General features: G+C 41.8%; 1 protein-coding gene across 1 annotated transcript; it reads right to left on the bottom strand.

Moving 5' to 3' along the window:
• Positions 1-12,512: 12,512 nt before the first annotated feature.
• On the bottom strand, positions 12,513-17,935 carry LOC143748519 (uncharacterized). Its single transcript, XM_077240539.1, has 3 exons — positions 17,621-17,935; positions 17,387-17,462; positions 12,513-13,665 (listed from the first exon to the last, which is right to left on the bottom strand). Exons 1-3 carry the CDS (start codon positions 17,798-17,800, stop codon positions 13,235-13,237), a joined length of 687 nt encoding a protein of 228 aa, XP_077096654.1. The 5' UTR covers positions 17,801-17,935; the 3' UTR covers positions 12,513-13,234.
• Positions 17,936-18,610: the final 675 nt, after the last annotated feature.

The raw sequence follows: 18,610 nt of genomic DNA, 5'->3' as shown, positions 1-18,610 counted from the left end.
AAGTTTTAATTGTTTTTATGTAAAAAAACAAAAAACAAATAATCTGCACAAATAAAACACAATAACTGTATGGTCCATACTGTAAAAAGAATACAAATATGAAAAAAATAATTATTTAGAATTTTGTATTTAAAGCAAAATAATGTGCAAATCAACCACAGTAAAATAATGAAGAATAATTTCCAGTTAATTGAATTGTTTAAATATATATATATATTGACAACATACTTGAATTACAAAAAAGTGACCAAAATTGTTACATCAAAGACAACACTGCGCGCACACACACTTCACTGTTCAAGACCTCCATCATCCAATAAGCAATCCCAGCTACAGTAGCCAGGGTTGTCATCTGAGGAGTAAAACCCCAAAAGCACTCCGCGTTGTCCATTTCCCTGGTAGCCAGCCCCACAGTCTTTGTAAAGCTGGCGGCATAGTAGGCGGCTGCATAGTGCATATAGAGATGGTGTACGGCTTTCTGTACATTTGACGCTGTCTCTCTGAAAGTCTTTTCCAATTCACTGCACCTGTTCAATTTCAAAACACAATGAAAGTCACAATTCAGATAATAAATGCACAAATCTTTAACTGCCAAAAGTTTCATGTTAGGGAAATGGAAGAGGGTGAAACCGTTTTAACTGAAAACGTTAAATTCTCTTCACATTTACACTTCTCAATACAATCAAATCCCCACTAAACAGAATTAAACAATAAATACAAACATACCTGCCACACACCAACACTAAAATGTTATCTATATGTGGTCTCGGGCCATTAAATAATGCTCAAAATGGAGATTTGCGTTTGTGCATCTCTGACAAAAAAATGTCAAACATTTAAATTAACAAGCAATCAATATAATACTCACATCTGCACACTCAACAAACATTATATTTAAAAAAATCATTAGAATTAATAAATGAATAGAAGGGGAGAAAATCGCTGATGTTTCCCCACAGCGAAGTATGGAATGTAAAAACCCCGCGAATTTACTCCGCCCCGTCCCCGCGAAGTGGAGGTGACGTATTTCCTGTTTGAGAGTGGAGCTCCAATCGCCCACAGTCTAGAGCCAGACCCTTCTCAAAAAAGGTGACGCCCAGCTGAAGCTGAAAGCTAAGCGCCAAGCGAATTATGGCCAGTATGAAAAGTAGAAAAAAGCGTGGTTGTCCTCGAGGATAGATATCCAATTTGCAAAAAATGTGGACGCAAAGTGGCTGCAAAAAGAGGATATAGGACACCATCCCTCCTGCAGATAAAGGCATGTCCCGATTTACGTGATGCAAAGGGAATCCCGGAATCCAGTCATGAAAATGGAATTCACTTAATGCAGATGTCACGTAAAACATGCAAAATAATGGATGGATGAATACATGGAAAGTAGAACTGTGCAATAAATCCAATCGCGACATGGTCTGTGGATATTTAAGCTAAGCACAAAAATACTCCAAGTAAATATATAACCCTATTTGTTCTGCTGAGCTGCGTTTGTCTACTACATACTCAAGTTCTCGTGACGTTCATGGTGTTTTCAGCGTCTCACAAACAATTTGAGGATATGAATACATGAACATTTCCAGAGCTGCTCTGAGAGAACGCCTAATGAGCATTTTCATAATTTTATTTGAGAAAATCCATTGTCAAATACACTTTTAACAGGTCTTCACAACCCGTCAAAATAAAAGTTCGGTGTTACTAGGAGAAATTATGACTGAAAAATATTACTATTGTAGGCATACAGTAGAACGTAGCCTACTTCTCAAAATAATAATAATAACAACAATAATAATACATTTTATTTGAACATTATTTAAAGGAATATTTTTTTTTTTGTCCATGGTTTAATTTAGTAAATCTGTTTTTGCAGCGCTTCCCCAAAAAATAAAAGGACACAAGTTTAAATTTACATTTGATTACTACCGTTTTTGATAATATATTTGGATTAAATCATAAAAAGTAGGGGTGTAACGATACACAAAACTGACGGTTCGGTTTTCCCACGGTTTTGACGTCTCGGTTCGGTTCGGTTTAGAAAGCTAAAAAAAAATTAAACAGTGGTTTAATGAAAAAATGGTGTCTTTGTCTTTAAATTAAAGGTGGGGTATGTGATTTGCAAAACGGCCGGCAGATTTTGAAAATACACAACTCATAAGGTCCTTCCTACTTCTCCTCCAACGCTGGCTCTGGCTCCACCCATTCGAAAAACATGGACGCGCAATCAAGCACGAGCGAAAACTCAGATGCCCATACATAAACACAATCGCTCACATCAGCTTCCTCCCCAAACAGGTTGTTTAGCTAGCTAGTTCTACATATGGCTGGGCTATAACGTTAGAACAGCTACAATTCTCGTGTGCATATCTCAGTAAAGACAGTTCCTGGATTAGTAGTAAATACTACAAGTTAATCGGCTTCTCACCTGTCAAGCAGAAAATATGCCACAGCCGCATCTGTTGGTAGTCCTTCCTGGTCCTTCAGTTGCCGCCAACGTTGAAAAGCATCGCCTAGAATGACCCTTGTTTTAGACCTTTTTCTTTCGGCTGTTTTGTTCGCAATTGCTCTCTCGAAAATAGATTTCCTTTTCTGTGATGGTGTCTTGTCTGACATTCTCCAAACGGAAGCAACTATACCCTCTCTCTCTCTCTCTCTCTCTCTCTCTCTCTCTCTCTCTCTCTCTGTACCGGGGCGACTTGCACTTCCTGTGACTGGGTCACGAGCTTTGAGTATGCGCACGAACGGGACACGCGCGCGAGGGGGGTGGGGGGAGCGTGATTTTTTTTCCCAAACCACTTCAGCGGAAATCCCGCCCTGCAGCCGATTCTAAAGTTTTCATTGGTCATGTCAATCACTGTACTGATTGCCTACACCAAACACTGATCCCTAAACCTACCCGTCACTGTAACCTAAACCAATGAAATCGGCTGCAGGGCGGGATTTCCGCTGAAGTGGTTTGGGGAAAAAAATCACGCGGGGGGAGGGGGACATGGTAAGACCGTTTGAGTGACGCATTCTCTATCCAATGATTCTAGACGGTCTTGAAAATGATTGGCTGGAGATTTTCGAGTCCTGCCCGTTCCACAGATGATTAAATTGCTTAATTTTCATTTCAGTGCTTCTAATTTACAGCCAGCAAGTGGGTCAGGAATAGGATTTCAAGTGATTTTGAAAAAATGGTCAAAAAAGAAAATCACATACCCCACCTTTAATTCAATTACAATTAAACGTTTTGCAAGGATTAAAAATCTGCTAATGCTGTATAGGGAGCCGCAAATTACTATAACATTAAAGGTTAACAACAGAGCCTAAATTTAGATGCTATTTATTTTTTAGATATAATAATCAACACCCAACACATTGTATGAAAACATGTAAACTGAACATAAGGCAGTTTTTGCATTAACTTTACTCTAATTTGTTATTGAAATATAATAATTTACACAGTTGCTATCATTTTCATTAAAGATATTTTAAACGTACTTTAAATAATCAAGATATAATTAACAGGTTAAGTAAAATATAATATATAGGATAATATTGTGCATTTATTTAGTGCAAGAGTTAATTTCTCTAGGAACCAACAAGTTGTGGACACTTAATCACTAGCCTGCTGAGGTAAATATAATGCTAGTGACAAGCTACGCAGTTTTATTGACGTCTTTGCGCTGATGAAACACTGATTGAGCGATTACACGAGTTATGATGCCTTTCAGTAAGTATACTGTATTTTTCAACATACCTTCAGGTGTCCATTCATGTTTATTCTGTAACTGAGGAAAAGATGATCGTGTTTACTCGCGTTTACTCCGCGCTGCCGCTACTGTTACAATCCGTGGTGACAGATAGTTTTAAACTGTGGGTACAGATTGTCAATTTACATCCATGTGGACAGATTGGTAAACTGTGCCTAGTTTTGTAAAACTGTGCACACAGTAGTTTATTTTTCTTCTGTAATGAAGCTTGGCTGTCCATCTAGTGAAAAATGTTGGTACTGCGGCCAAATAAAATCTTACTGAAAGCTCATTTTTTGAGATATCAACCTAAAATTTGGAACACAACTTCTTCAGATTTTTGGCTTACATTTTCTGGCAGTTTTAGAGTAAAATATATTTTGTAATATATATATTTTATATAAAATATAAATAATTATATTTTTACATTGTTCATTTTCATAAACTCAAACTTGTATAACTTTTTTTCTGTTTCACTTTCATAACTTCATAATACTTCACTTCAACATTAATCTGGCAAATGTCTTCTTTAAAACAAGACCAACCATAGGTCTATATTCCAAAGCATTCTTGAATTACAACCATTTAAGTTTGAATAGTGATTTTCATGTCTATGTGAAAAAAGGGGGAGTGACAGTTAAAGGGTTAAACAATATTAAACTATAATATCTATATCTATAATATCTAAAATATAATTTATATATAAAAACTCTCCTACAGTCCAGTCACCATCAGTCGCGACGGTCGCGACTGGCACGTATTTTCATTTAAACGTCACTCACTGACGTTTTCCTAACCGAGAAAAAAAACCGATTGCCCTGCTCTGCCTCTGATTGGCTGGTACTCATTGCCATCTGGGTCAGAGCCAATTAGAAGCAGGATGTGGATGGGAAAAAACTCTGTGTATAGGGAAAGGGGAGAGACAGAGGGAACAGGCAAGACAAACTCCTACGTTTAAATAACATATAGAAAATATCTGCTTGACAACGAGCTGAGAACAAGCCCAAATAAGCAACTACACTTTAGAAACAAGCCCAAAAAAAAACCGCGACCCGCGACTACCAATATTTGTAAGCGACTTTACAGAAAAACAAGGCCAAAGTCGCTTATAATAAGCGGACTTGGCAACACTGATTCCAGGTCCAATCAATGAGCCGGGCTGGGCAGGGCCGGGGTAGCTTGCAGGGCGGGGCGTGTTCGGTACGCAATGAGAGTATCGCGATTCGAATCGTGGGTTCTGTATCGCGGTTCTTCGGTTTGGTTCGAATATCGTTACACCCTTAATAAAAAGAAACATTAATTTTCTGAATAAAATACATTTCATAGGACAATATTATTCTTAAACATTTTAATAAATTATTAATGTTAAAAATAAGTTGTTAATCTAATTAATTATTAATTATCAAATTTAATTGTTTAGACATGTTTTATTGAAATTTTAATAAACAAACAAATTATTTCAAGTTTGTTATAATAAAAGCATTTGTTCAACCAAAAAAAAATCCTGTTTTCATTAATTTAACTGTCATTTTAACTGATGATAATAATAATAATACCCATAATTTAATAATACAGTTTATTTATTTAACAAGTGATTAATACTGTAAACCGTGATATTTTCTGAGACGTTACCATACTGTGAAAATCTACTCGGTTACTCACGTAACCTCAGTTCCCTGAGTTAGGGAACGAGTATTGCGTAGCTATACGCAGTGGGGAAACTCCTTTTCCTCGATTTACTGAAGCCTTTATGTAAAGCGCATTTGCAGCTGCACAGCTAGAACATGAGCGTCTGGCTCGCTCATAGGCTGCGCTGCGGCAACTGCACATCCAATGGCGCAGGCGCCTCTGACGTGCAACCAATGAGATCACTCTGCGTCATACACGTCAGAGCCCGCCAAGGGGGCGTGACCTCAGTCTATAATAGTCCCCGAATTCGCCATTATAGCAGGTTTAACGACTGAAGCGACAACTTGCCATGTTACTATAGTGCGGCTGGCTACGCAATACTCGTTCCCTAACTCAGGGAACTGAGGTTACGTGAGTAACCGAGTAGTTCCCTTTCGAACGGTCACTTCGTATTGCGTAGCTATACGCAGTGGGGACGCCATGCAAAACGCCGCACTGAGTAACTGGCTGCCACTGCAACTCAGGCCCCTGAGCATACAGAACAAGCCATAACCGCATAATTATGTATAAATAGACCAGACACCGTCAGGTCTAAAATAGTACACATCAGTTAGAAATAACCCAACATACTACACCAATGAACCCAGACACTGTCGGGGTTATTGGTATATGAACATATAACCAGTCAAGTGGGTTTATATATGAAATTATAACCGGCCAAAGCAGGTTTTATATATGTATGGAATATAACCGGCAAAAGCGGGTTTTATATATGTCATATAACCGGCCAAAGCGGGTTTTATATATATGTAAATATAACCGGCAACAGCGGGTTTATGCATGAATACAACCAGCCAGCAGCGGGTTTTATATATATATGTGAATTTGATAGTGCACAGTAATATATGACAAGACCAGCCACCGACGGGTCTTAATCATACCGAAAGCACCTTCGCCTGCAGGGAAGGCACTTCCCTATTATAGAAACTCATAAATGTGGAAGGCGAGGACCAGCCGGCCGCATCACAAATATCACTAATGGGAATGCCAGATGACCAAGCCCATGACGAGACATACCTCTGGTCGTATGGGCCTTGATACCTATAGGGCAAACTTGACCCGCTGCGGAATAAGCCATAGAAATAGCATCCACTATCCATCTAGACAGTCTTTGCTTAGTGACTGGATCCCCCTTGGATCTACCACCAAAGCAGACAAAAAGCTGTTCTGATTGTCTAAAAGACGCAGAAAGCTCCCGATAGATTCTCAGCGCTCAGACAGGGCAGAGAAGATTAACCTCTCCATCCTCTGCAGAAGGAGGGAGGGCTGATAATGTCACCACCTGTGCTCTGAACAGTGTTGAGAGCACTTTAGGAACGTAACCATGTCTGGGCTTGAGGATGACTCTGGAGTCATCTGGACCCAACTCCAAACATGCAGGGCTCACAGAGAGCGCCTGCAGATCTCCCACTCGTTTGATAGATGCCAACGCCATAAGGAGAGCGGTCTTCAGCGAGAGGGTTTTTAGATCAACCGATTGGAGCGGTTCGAAAGGCGGACCTTTCAGAGCCCCCAGGACCGTGGAGAGGTCCAGAGGCGGCACAGACGGAGGCCTGGAGGGGTTCATTCTCCTCGCACCTTTCAGGAATCTTACGACCAGGTCGTTTCTTCCCAGTGACTGGCCAGCCGTCAGAACATGATGTGCTGCTATGGCTGCCACATACACTTTGAGCGTGGATGGGGAGCAACCCGCGTCCAGCAGCTCCTGTAAGAATGAGCGAACCACTGATATCACACATGACTCTGGGTCAGCCTGATTTTTCGAGCACCAGCTGGAAAAACCTGACCATTTTGAAGCATACAGGCGCCGAGTCGACGGGGCCCTGGCTTCAGATATAGTGCTTAAAACCTTCTCAGGAAGGTCCTTGGGTACCCGTTGAGGGGCCAAACATGAAGGGCCCATAAATCGGGTCTCGGACGCCACAATGTCCCGTTCACCTGTGTGAGGAGGTCTTTCCTCAGTGGGACAGGCCATGGGATTGTGTCCGATAACTGAACTAGTTCCGGGAACCACGATCTGGTTTTCCAGAGAGGGGCCACCAGAAGGACTGGGCACCCGCTCTCTCTGACCCGTTTGATGACTTGTGGAATCATCGAGACGGGGGGGGGAAAGGCATAAAAGGGACGTTTGGGCCAGACATGGGCCAGCGCGTCCCTGTTCTTCGAGAAGAACAATTTGCAGTGGGTGTTGATTCTCGAGGCGAAAAGGTCGATTTCGGCCTCGCCAAACACCTTCCATATTAGACTGACCGTCTGTGGGTTCAGGGACCACTCGCTGAGGGGAGTGTTGTCCCATGAAAGCATATTCGCGCCCACATTCTGGACGCCCGGGATATGCGCTGCTCTCAGAGAGCTCAGGTTGGTTTGTGCCCATATAGAGGAGGTCTCTCGCCATCGCATGCAGGTTCCCTGACCTGATGCCCCCCTGGCGATTCATGTAGGCCACCACTGACGTATTGTCTGTGCGGACTAAGACGTAGTGACCTCTGAGGTTCGACAGAAATGCCTTCAGGGCCAACCCAACTGCTTTCATCTCCAGACAGTTGATATTTAAGCTCTGCTCCGTGCTCGACCAGAGGCCGGATGCAGGCATGCCCTCGTGCAGCGCTCCCCAACCCAGGTTGGACGCATCTGTAAGAACCACTTTCCTCCTGGAAATTGTTCCCATTGTCACCCCCTCGTGGTGCCAGTTCTGAGCCCGCCAGGGAATCAGGGTTCTTAAACAACCGTGATTCACCATAACGCGCAAGCTGCCTGACTGCCATGCATGAGTTGGCACACAGCGTTTCAGCCAATGCTGCATCGGGCGCATGCGCAGTAATCCCATGCGGAGTACTGGCGATGCTGCTGCCATGAGACCAAGCAGTTTCTGAAATTTCTTCAGTGGCGCGCGCTCGCGCAATCTGAAGGTGCCTGCAAGCGCTCGCACCGAGAGCGCGCGCTCTGTGTGAGTCACGCTGTCATAGCTCTCGAGTCTAAAACTGTGCCCAGAAAGATCATGCTCTGGCTGGGGGTTAGTTTGCTTTTTGAAACATTGATTGTGAAACCCAGGCATTTTAGATGGCCGAGAATCAAATCCCTGTGAGCTAATAGCTCGATTCTCGACTGTGCCCGCACCAGCCAGTCGTCGAGATAATTTAACATGCGCACTCCCTGAAATCTCAGAGGAGAAAGCGCTGCATCCATACACTTCGTGAATGTACGGGGTGCCAACGATAGACCGATCGGCAGAACGGTGTATTGATAAGCCCGGCCCTCGAAGGCGAATCTCAAGAATGGCCTGTGACGAGGATTTATTTGAATGTGAAAGTAAGCATCTTTCAGATCCATTGTGACAAACCAATCCCCCGGGCGCACTTGCGCGAGGATATGTTTGATAGTTAACAATTTGAACGGCCGTCTCATGAGAGCTTTGTTCAAATGTCTCAAATCTAGAATGGGTCTGAGACCGCCGTCTTTTTTCGGAATCAGAAAATAGCGGCTGTAAAAACCCATATTTTTTTAGCGCGGGGGGGACTAATTCTATCGCCCCTTTTGCTAATAGATTTTGTACTTCGGTGCGAAGCACGTGACCCACGTTGCTTCTCACCGAAGTCTCGAGAACCGCCTGAAATTCCGGGGGTCTGCGAGCGAATTGGAGCGAGTAACCTCGCTTTATAGTGTTTATGACCCAACTCGACACATCGGGGATGGCTTGCCAGGCTAGAACCCGTGTGGCTAGGGCTTGACACACTGATTGGGGCTGGTCGCCTAACGTAGGGGGACCTGATACCCTTATATTGTGATTTGTGCACACATTGAGTATTGGACTGACTGTACAAGCATTTGCGTGTGGGGAAGTCAGTGTTACAACGGGGGAGGGGCCACCTAGTGAAGGGGGACCGTGAACCCATATATTGTGATTTGTGCACACATTGAATGTTGGACTGACTGCACAAGCATTTGCGTGTGGGGAAGTCAATGTTACAACAGGGGAGGGACCGCCTAGTGAAGGGGAACCGTGAACCCATGTGTTGTGCTTGTGAAACTGATAGCTAACATTTTGAACGGCCGTCTCATGAGAGCTTTGTTCAAATGTCTCAGATCTAGAGTGGGTCTGAGGCCGCCGTCATTTTTCGGAATTAGAAAATAGCGGCTGTAAAAACCCGTATGTTTTAGCTCAGGGGGGACTAATTCTATCACCCCTTTTGCTAATGAATTCTGTACATCGGTGCGAAGCATGTGACCCACGTTGCTTCTCACCGAAGTCTCGAGAACCGCCTGAAACTTTGGGGGTCTGCGAGCGAATTGGAGCGAGTTGCCTCGCTTTATAGCGTTTATAACTCAACTCGACACATCGGGGATAGCTTGCCAGGCTATAACCCGTGTGGCTAGGGCTTGACACACTGATTGGGACGGGCCGCCTAACATAGGGGGACCTGATGCCCTTATATTGTGATTTTTGCACACATTGAGTGTTGGACTGACTGTACAAGCATTTGCGCGTGGGGAAGTCAGTGTTACAACAGGGGAGGGGCCGCCTAGTGAAGGGGGACCGTGAACCCATATATTGTGATTTGTGCACACATTGAATGTTGGACTGACTGCACAAGCATTTGCGTGTGGGGAAGTCAGTGTTAAAACAGGGGAGGGGCCGCCTAGTGAAGGGGGACCGTGAACCCATATATTGTGATTTGTGCACACATTGAATGTTGGACTGACTGCACAAGCATTTGCGTGTGGGGAAGTCAGTGTTACAACAAGGGAGGGGCCGCCTAGTGAAGGGGGACCGTGAACCCATGTGTTGTGCTCGTGTGCTTTATTTGGGTCGCCGTGAAAACGGCGTTTGTTTGCAAAGACGCGCTCACTGCTGCGGGCCTGTTTACAATAATAAAATCCCCAGCCGCCTGAACTGTACAGGGGGCTGTGGGAAGTTTTGCTGGCTTCTTTGAGGGTGGTCCGGCAAGCGCGGGACACGTGCCCTCTCTTTCCTTTGCGTGCTAGGACGGCTTTGGCGGGAAGCGTTCGGCATCAGCCGCAGGGCGGGGCTGAGAGGCCTGTTTCGCGGGCTTTGCTGGTCGGCGCCAGCTAGCACGGTTAGTTCCACTCGAGCTCGAGGTCCGCGACGGCCTGTGTTAGGATCCGAAGCATTTCAGCGTCGGAGTTAGTCCTGCCTCGCTGGGTCCGCCGAAAGAGACGAGGCCCGCCACGTGGTGGTGGGGGGGCGCTGATCTCCCTCGAACGGGACCGGAGATGACTGAGCTGGAGTGAGTGAAGCACGCGGGGACGTGGCCGGCGTGCATTCACAAACGTCCGTGCTCTCTGGATGCCGTTGGCTGCGGCGCTTCTTCTTCCTCGGCTGAAGTAGGGCCGGAGAAGGGAGCGCGGGTGATGCGGCGCCGCCGTCTCGAGAGAGAGCTAACGTTAGCCGAGTTCGCTGCACGGAGATAGGCATGCACGCGCAGGCCGCACATCCGCCGACAGAGAGTGCATTCTCTGCGTGGTAGAGTCCCAGGCATGAAATGCAGCTCGCGTGTTCGTAGGCCTCGCATAACACGAGGCATATGGAACAACGCTGATACAGATATAAACACATAATAAACAGATATTGAAAAGGATATCGCCGGATAGCCACAGGAGAGACGGCGTCAGGAGAAACACGGTTGAGATGTGTAGTCTGCTGAACTGTAGCTCGCTCAGGCTGAAGGCTTGTTCGACGGCGAAGGCTCAATAAATGGTCAGAGACGTGAAGTTTGTCGCTGAAGGAGTAAAATCTGCTATAATGGCGAATTCGGGGACTATTATAGACTGAGGTCACGCCCCCTTGGCGGGCTCTGACGTGTATGACGCAGAGTGATCTCATTGGTTGCACGTCAGAGGCGCCTGCGCCATTGGATGTGCAGTTGCCGCAGCGCAGCCTATGAGCGAGCCAGACGCTCATGTTCTAGCTGTGCAGCTGCAAATGCGCTTTACATAAAGGCTTCAGTAAATCGAGGAAAAGGAGTTTCCCCACTGCGTATAGCTACGCAATACGAAGTGACCGTTCGAAAGGGAACTTATACCATTACAACCCTACACGGGAGGGTCCCCCACCCCACCCCCGCTGTTAAAAAAGTAACTCAGTAACTTTTACTCTGAGTCAATTTTAAATGAGCTACTTTTTACTTTTACTTGAGTAGATTTTTAGAACGGTACTTTTACTTGTACTTAAGTAAAATTTCATTGAAGTAGTAGTACTTTTACTTGAGTAGAATATTTTATTACTCCTTCCACCTCTGTATCTCGGGATGTCCATCCTGAGGTAACTAGAGAGTTAGTCAGCTCCAGTTTGGATCCAACCTTGTATGAAGACTTCAGATGCCCAAACACCTACCGTATGAAGAGACAGCACCAACTAAACTCCTGCGAGGACTTCAGATGAAGCAAGCTCTGAACAAACATGCACAAATGCTATATTTCCTAATCATTTGCTAACAAACATGTATTCATTACTTCATTGAGCTCATTGTTTCTGCCTTAAATTATTACATTGTTGAAATGAATACATTATTAGCTAACTGTGTGATTTGTATATGTATATTTCTGGAATGCATAACTTGGACACAAGTCACCTCTGATAACAGATCACTCTAAATTGTAATGTAGACATACATTTTCTGTAAAGCTGCTTTAGAACAATATGTATTGTGAAAAGCGCTTTACAAAATAAATGTGAATTGAATTGAATTGATGAGTGAATAGCATTAAACACAGACACAGTGAATAGCATGTAGACACTGATGCCACAATGTTCAATAATAGTCCCTGAGCTGTGTGTCAGATGAACTGCTGTCTGCCGTCCAGCATAATCTTTTCATGTGCAGAAGTTCTGTGGTTAGTACACACTGCCCCTGCTGAATTTCTGGCCCAAAGCCTAAAATGAAGATTTCCATGTCTAAGGACTTCATTACAAGCATCCAGTCCAGCCTGGTTTTATCCTGCATCTTGGTCTTCACAAGATAAAAAAAAAAATTTCCAAACAGGTTTTGACCTGTCAAATAGAATACGTATTAAGTATTCCTTGTTCGATAATAAACAGTCATTTAAAGATCTTCAAAGAATAAAAGCTGACATGAAGACTGATTCTCTCAACACAAACTCTTTATTCATGCAGTACAGAGAGAATCCTGATTCCAGTAATGGAGACAAACACAGGGAATCAGGAGATACTGGAACTGCCCTAAACTAAAGTGAAAGTGTTTCTTGTAGTCATTGTTTTTGCATTGTACATATGTATGTTTAAAATTGTTAAAAGTAATGAACTGATGTTTTGAAACAAATTCACAAACAAACATTTATTTGAATTTAAATACAAAACCACATCTATGAGTAAACCACACAAAAATATATTAATTTGCCACCTAGAGGTAAATGTAATAAACAGGATGGGTTTCAACTTAAAAAATAGTTATTTTAAAAATGTACAAATCTGATTTTTAAAATCAAATAATGATGACAAAAGTCTGATCATGAATAAGTTCATAAATGCACATTCAAAAAGTTTTAACATAAAACATGCACATAGTTTAGCTACCAACATTTTAGGGCAATTTGGCTGACAAAACAAGAGTAATTATTCACTACTGCTTCTTTTGTGGATAGTACATATATGTGTAGTCATGTTATTTAATAACAATTTTTAGCATTATGGATCAGAGCAAACGTCTCAAACTAGAAAATTAATTAAAGTGGTTATACATTATAGACATGTGGTCATTAAAAATCAAGCATTCCTGCTTAAAACAAACCTCAAATGCGCATTAATGCAATCGGGTAGTAAAACCTTTTTAAAAAAGCCAATGCTAGAGGTAAGTGACTTCCAAGTGACTGTTTTTAACCCAGTTGAGAAACTTGCAACTTTTCTTGTTAAGTTTCACCCAGAGACTAGTGTCAGCTTCTAGCATGATAACTCGATTTAAAGTGATTGACTGCAGCCAATAATCTCTACATAACATAGACTCTTTACCACTTATAACCTCTCTCTCTTTTTCATAGTTGCTATGCTTCTGTGAGACACTGACCTCTAAAGTCAAAAACTCTGGATCTGAATGAGGCTTACACTGATTATAGACTACACGGTAAGAGATCCTTAGATTGATCAAGTAGAGACCCTTTGTGAAGACGTGGAGGACTGTTTGGTTTTCCAGCTTGAAATTTGGGGAGTCATTGCCATCATTGATGATATTCCACTTGATGGGAAGTTCTTCTGAACAAGCACCAAACTGTTTTCCAGCTGATTTAAGAGAGAAAACAAGGCAGGACTTCACAAAACTTTACAAAAATCTCTGTAAATTTGACTCATAAATCATTTTCCCAACGTATTTCTGAAGACCTGCAGACTTAATAATGCTTATACTAATTACACAGTATTTGTTTAAATTTTTTCTTAAGCTTAATAAGTGGATGTTGTATGTTGAAGAAGCCAATATACAGGATTGCATATGCATAGGCAGTGGCGGTCTTAACATTGAGGCATAGGTAGGCGGCTGCTTGGGGCCCCCTAACAGCGGTCGTAGATGGGGGGCCCCCAACCAACCTAAAGAAAAATAGAAAAGAAAAAAAATGAAAAAGCCTCTTATCGTGAACACTTCAAAAGCATAGTAAATGTTATTAATATTCTTAAGAAATACGTTAAAATGTGGTAGTAGTTAAAATGTCCAGTTCAAGGTTATCTGTCCCTACACATAACACCCCTTACTTTCTCAATGGAATGGACTAGTCCGTAACGCAAAGCGGAACGAAACGGCGAAAGATAAACACATAATGTCTCATTCATGAAACATTCGTAAATATGCGAGTGATTTCCGCGTAAAGAGACCTTCCCGAAAACTCTTCTCCTGATTCACAAATACTTCGTAAACGTCAGATGTGATAGTGAAATGTGTCTATATGAGTTAATGAATTCCAATCAGTCGTAAATGGGATGCGCGTGCACGTTCATTCACAATTACCATAAACCATTAAATCCGACTGACAGCTATATATGGGCATCATATTATGACATGAATGCGAATGAAAAAGAAAAAATTCTCAGATGCAGAAATTGAAGTTTTATCAGAAGTTCATTCAAAACGGCACATTTTATTTTCAAGCGTACATAGTGGCGTACAGTGGCGTCATGCCCATTCAAAGTGAGGGGGCACGTGCCCCCTCAGATTTTTCCTCCCTGATAATTTTTTTTGTCACAACTTTATTCCTATTATGCTCCATAATTACCAGAGCCTATAAAGACTCAAATGTATTCTCAGGGATGTGATTTTTCCGGATTAATTGGAGTAAAATACATAAATTGGTTATGTCTAAACTGAAAGCAAACCTAGAAAATTGAGAGAAATCTGCTTGTCAAATGCGTGTATATTAGACGCGTCGCATACAGGTCTTAAAGAGACAGTAGCCCTAATAATAAACATGCAGCCGCTTGTCCTTAAAGGGATAGTTCACCCAAAAATAAAAATTCTGTCATTATTTATTCACTGTAATGTTGTTCCAAACCTATATTAATTTATTTCTTGTGCTGAACACAAAAGAAGATATTTTGAAGAATGTGAGTAACCAGACAGTTGCTGGTCCCCATTGACTTCCATAGCGAAAAATATACTATGGAAATCACTGGGGTACATCAACTGTTTGGTTACCCACATTCTTCCAAATAACTTCAACAGAAGAAAGAAACTTTTTCAGGTTTAAAACAACTTGAGAGAGTAAATGATGACAATTAAAATTTTTGGGAGAACTATCTATTTAATGTTAATAAAACAACAAAATCGGTATATTTTCCTGCTTTTTTGTCCTGATCCAATCACATGCCTGATTCTTCTGGATGTGTAATAAATCGGTCAGCATCAGCCTGCCCCTTTTTCCTAATATGGTGTCTGTGTATATCACATCAGCGCTCTAGAATCTTTGCTGTGTATGTTCAAACAACTCACTCGTCTCGCAAGTTGAGCTGGCAATGTTTTACAGATGGTCTTGAAGTGGTAAGTGGGCAAAGCAACAAATCTACATTGAATTAGTTATCGGATGATATTAAAAGGTAGTGGGATTATTTGTGGTTGACCTGGAAATTTGAACTTGATCAAAAAGTTATGGATTTGATATTAGCTGCGAATTCAGAGCATTAACTTAAGTTGTGTCAGTGTAACGTTATCGATAGCTAGCCTAGTCTAACCTTCAGAAAACAATTGCCTCAGATTGTGCCCCCCCAGAATTTTGGTTTGCATGACGCCCCTGGTGGCGTATCGGGTCCTAAAAAAAAGGAAGGTTGGCAGCATATTACAGATTCAGTCAATGGAGTTTCATCTGTTAATCGAACATTCCCAGAAGTGAGAAGAAAATGGTTCGACATTAAGCTTGATAGCAAAAAACGAATTAGTTCACTTCGGAAAAATCGTATTAAAACTGGAGAAGGACCACCATCGCAGATGCTATTACTGGCTATCTTAATAAGAAAAACCGTATGTAATTACAAGGCCTATATATAATATTTTTTCAAAATGCTGTGTAAATATTTCGATTAAGGTGAATTAAAATGCAGCCTTATTAATGAGCAAAACGTTCGGGTGTTAAGCGCACTATTTACGCGTTGGCTGGGATTAGGTGTAGATTTCTTGCGTATAGCCTACCAACTAACATTTGGAAAATACGAACATTTTAATGAATCCGAAAATTTACGCCAGAACCACTTTACACACGATTTAAACAAAAATTCGTTCTGCTCGTGTTTCATGAAAGAGACCCAATGACAGGAGGACTGGGAAGTAGGCTAGCCTACACAACGAAGCAAGACGAGTCTAAACGCGAAAATGAAACGAAGTTACCCAAGCGGCTCAAATAAAAGAAAAAAGACGCCGATATGTATTTGGCAACGCTGCCAAAAATGACAAACTTTTTTACGACTTCTGTTAGAGATACATGCCGCTACAGCAGCAGCTGTTATGTGAAGTGATGCAAGGTGAGTATAACGTGTAAGTTATAACGTTACATCCTACAGAAAGGGCAAAAGTAAATATGACATTTATTATGGGTTTATTTGATGATTGTTTGAAGTTCGCGGAAATAAAAAGTTGTTATATATTGTTTGAAGCCTAATAAATGTTAATTTTTCGGCTTTCAATTACACTGTCATGTTGGATGGTCATAATTAATGTTTAAAATTAGGGGGAAAAATCATTTTTATCCAGATTTCAAATAGCATTAGTATCAGTCATAGGTCTACTGACCTTCATTCATAAAAAGATGGCATTAAACAAGTATTTAAAATATACTGTCTTTATGTTGTCTCTACATTCATTTGTAGATTAGCTGTGAAATTATTACATTATAAAATATATAAACTAATATAAACCTATAAAAATGTTTGTTTGTAGAATGTTTGAAATGTCAATCTCAAGTGCAATGCCAATTGCAACCTCCCTCACTCATACAAAGTCAATTATTCATCTTGACAATATTTGCTAAGTGTTGCTGTTTGTGATGTTTTGCTAAGTAGGCTATATGACTATTTGTGGGGGTTTACCATAACTACATGTCTTGCTGGTTATATTGATATTAATTTGATCTTAAAAAAAGAATAAACCGTGCTGGTTTTCCTGGCATTTTGGCAAAGACAGGTGTTATCTGAAACCGTATTCTCTGTTGTGTTCCATCATGACTATTAGTTTGTGTAGTGCTACACTTTGTGTGTTCTCTCCTTTCCATCTTCATTTTGGAGTAAAGAAATGTATGCAGGGTTTAAAGGGGATTTTTTTTTCTCCTCTCCAACCTTTACTTCCCCATAGATTAGCTTTCAGTCGGTGCTTTTTTTTCGTTCTCTTTTAAAGAAGGGGTGGGGGGCCCATACCTACCTTCACTTTGTGCCCCCAATTTGCTAAATCCGCCACTGTGCATAGGCTATAGGCCTATCAAGTGACATTAATCAACGGTATAATTAAATAATTTACCACTATTAAACGTACCTTCAAGATATAGAGAGTGTCTTATTGGTGGTCCTTCAGGTTTCAAAGCCTCTGAATGGGCACCTGAAAATGCACCCTGAGGGAAAACAGAAGAGCAGCTATATGAGTTACATGCAGAGACAGTTTTCAACGTCTCCCCTTTTAATTACATCTGAATGATAGTGGCTGTTAACAACAAAATAATGATTTCATACGTTTATAATCAAAATCGTGTAATTTGGTCTTGTATACTACCTTAGTAGTTTGTTGGTGAAAATGTAGCCACAGCAAAGTCGCCATGAACGTTGCGAGCAGCACCGCAGTGGCCAAGCGCAGTCGTGTCTCCTGACGCTTCATGGTTTGACAATGGCGCATCAAAACCTGCATCATCTGTTCCTGCTCCACACCAAACTCAAACATCTCGACTCGAGCCATGTGCAAGGATAATGCAACCCCTTGTCAGGCTGTCAGTGGCCCTCTTATATATAGTCACTGCACGCTCTTCAGATCACGTATACGTTCAGCACAGACCGCGCTTCTCTTTCCTCCCGTCAGGAAACAGATTTCCTCATCGCGTGTCTGCATGCGTGGACGTGTTGGACATCTGAATGCAGCTCAAGTTAGTCAACGCAATGAGCCAGACTCTCAGAGGAAAGTGGTTTTCCTCAAAGGTTTCTTCTTCACAGTTAGAGATGATTCTCCATTTTTTTTGTAATTTCTATGTACATTGTCCCTGATAGGCTATTTCTTATTAAACAGAAGTCACTTTAAAGTCGTGGTCACTAGAAGTTTTATGGGAGAAAAACAACACAATCTCATGAAAGTGCGTATCTATAAAATGTATACGTGTGTGTGCGTATTAGGCCTACACGCCATAAAGTGCGCATCATATGCACGTGAAAACTGCGTATCATATGCAAGCAAAAAGTATTTTTGGCGTATAAATGGCACGAGAAATAACATTCGTTGTATACGCACTGGAGAAAACAGGAGAAAAACTGAATGCGCTTTTCTGATATTATTTTAATCTTATATCTGTTATTTAACAGTTGAGATAGTTCTTTAACGCTGATCTAACCAGCAGAAGACACTTGTCGGGTTTAAACCCCAGTTGCGCAGGTGGGGCATTTTGTAACATTGCTTTATACAATGTACCCCTATTAGAACTATGCTATTCTATTATGGCAAGCCGTTTTAGCTTAAATTGTCCTCAGCCTTACTCGTCGTATTGAATTTTTACTAGTA

Source organism: Siphateles boraxobius, unplaced genomic scaffold (genome assembly GCF_051911475.1).
Source record: "Siphateles boraxobius isolate OS27281-9 unplaced genomic scaffold, OSU_SipBor_1 24, whole genome shotgun sequence".
Lineage (NCBI taxonomy): Eukaryota > Metazoa > Chordata > Actinopteri > Cypriniformes > Leuciscidae > Siphateles > Siphateles boraxobius.
This window is presented reverse-complemented; position numbering and strand designations above follow the sequence as displayed.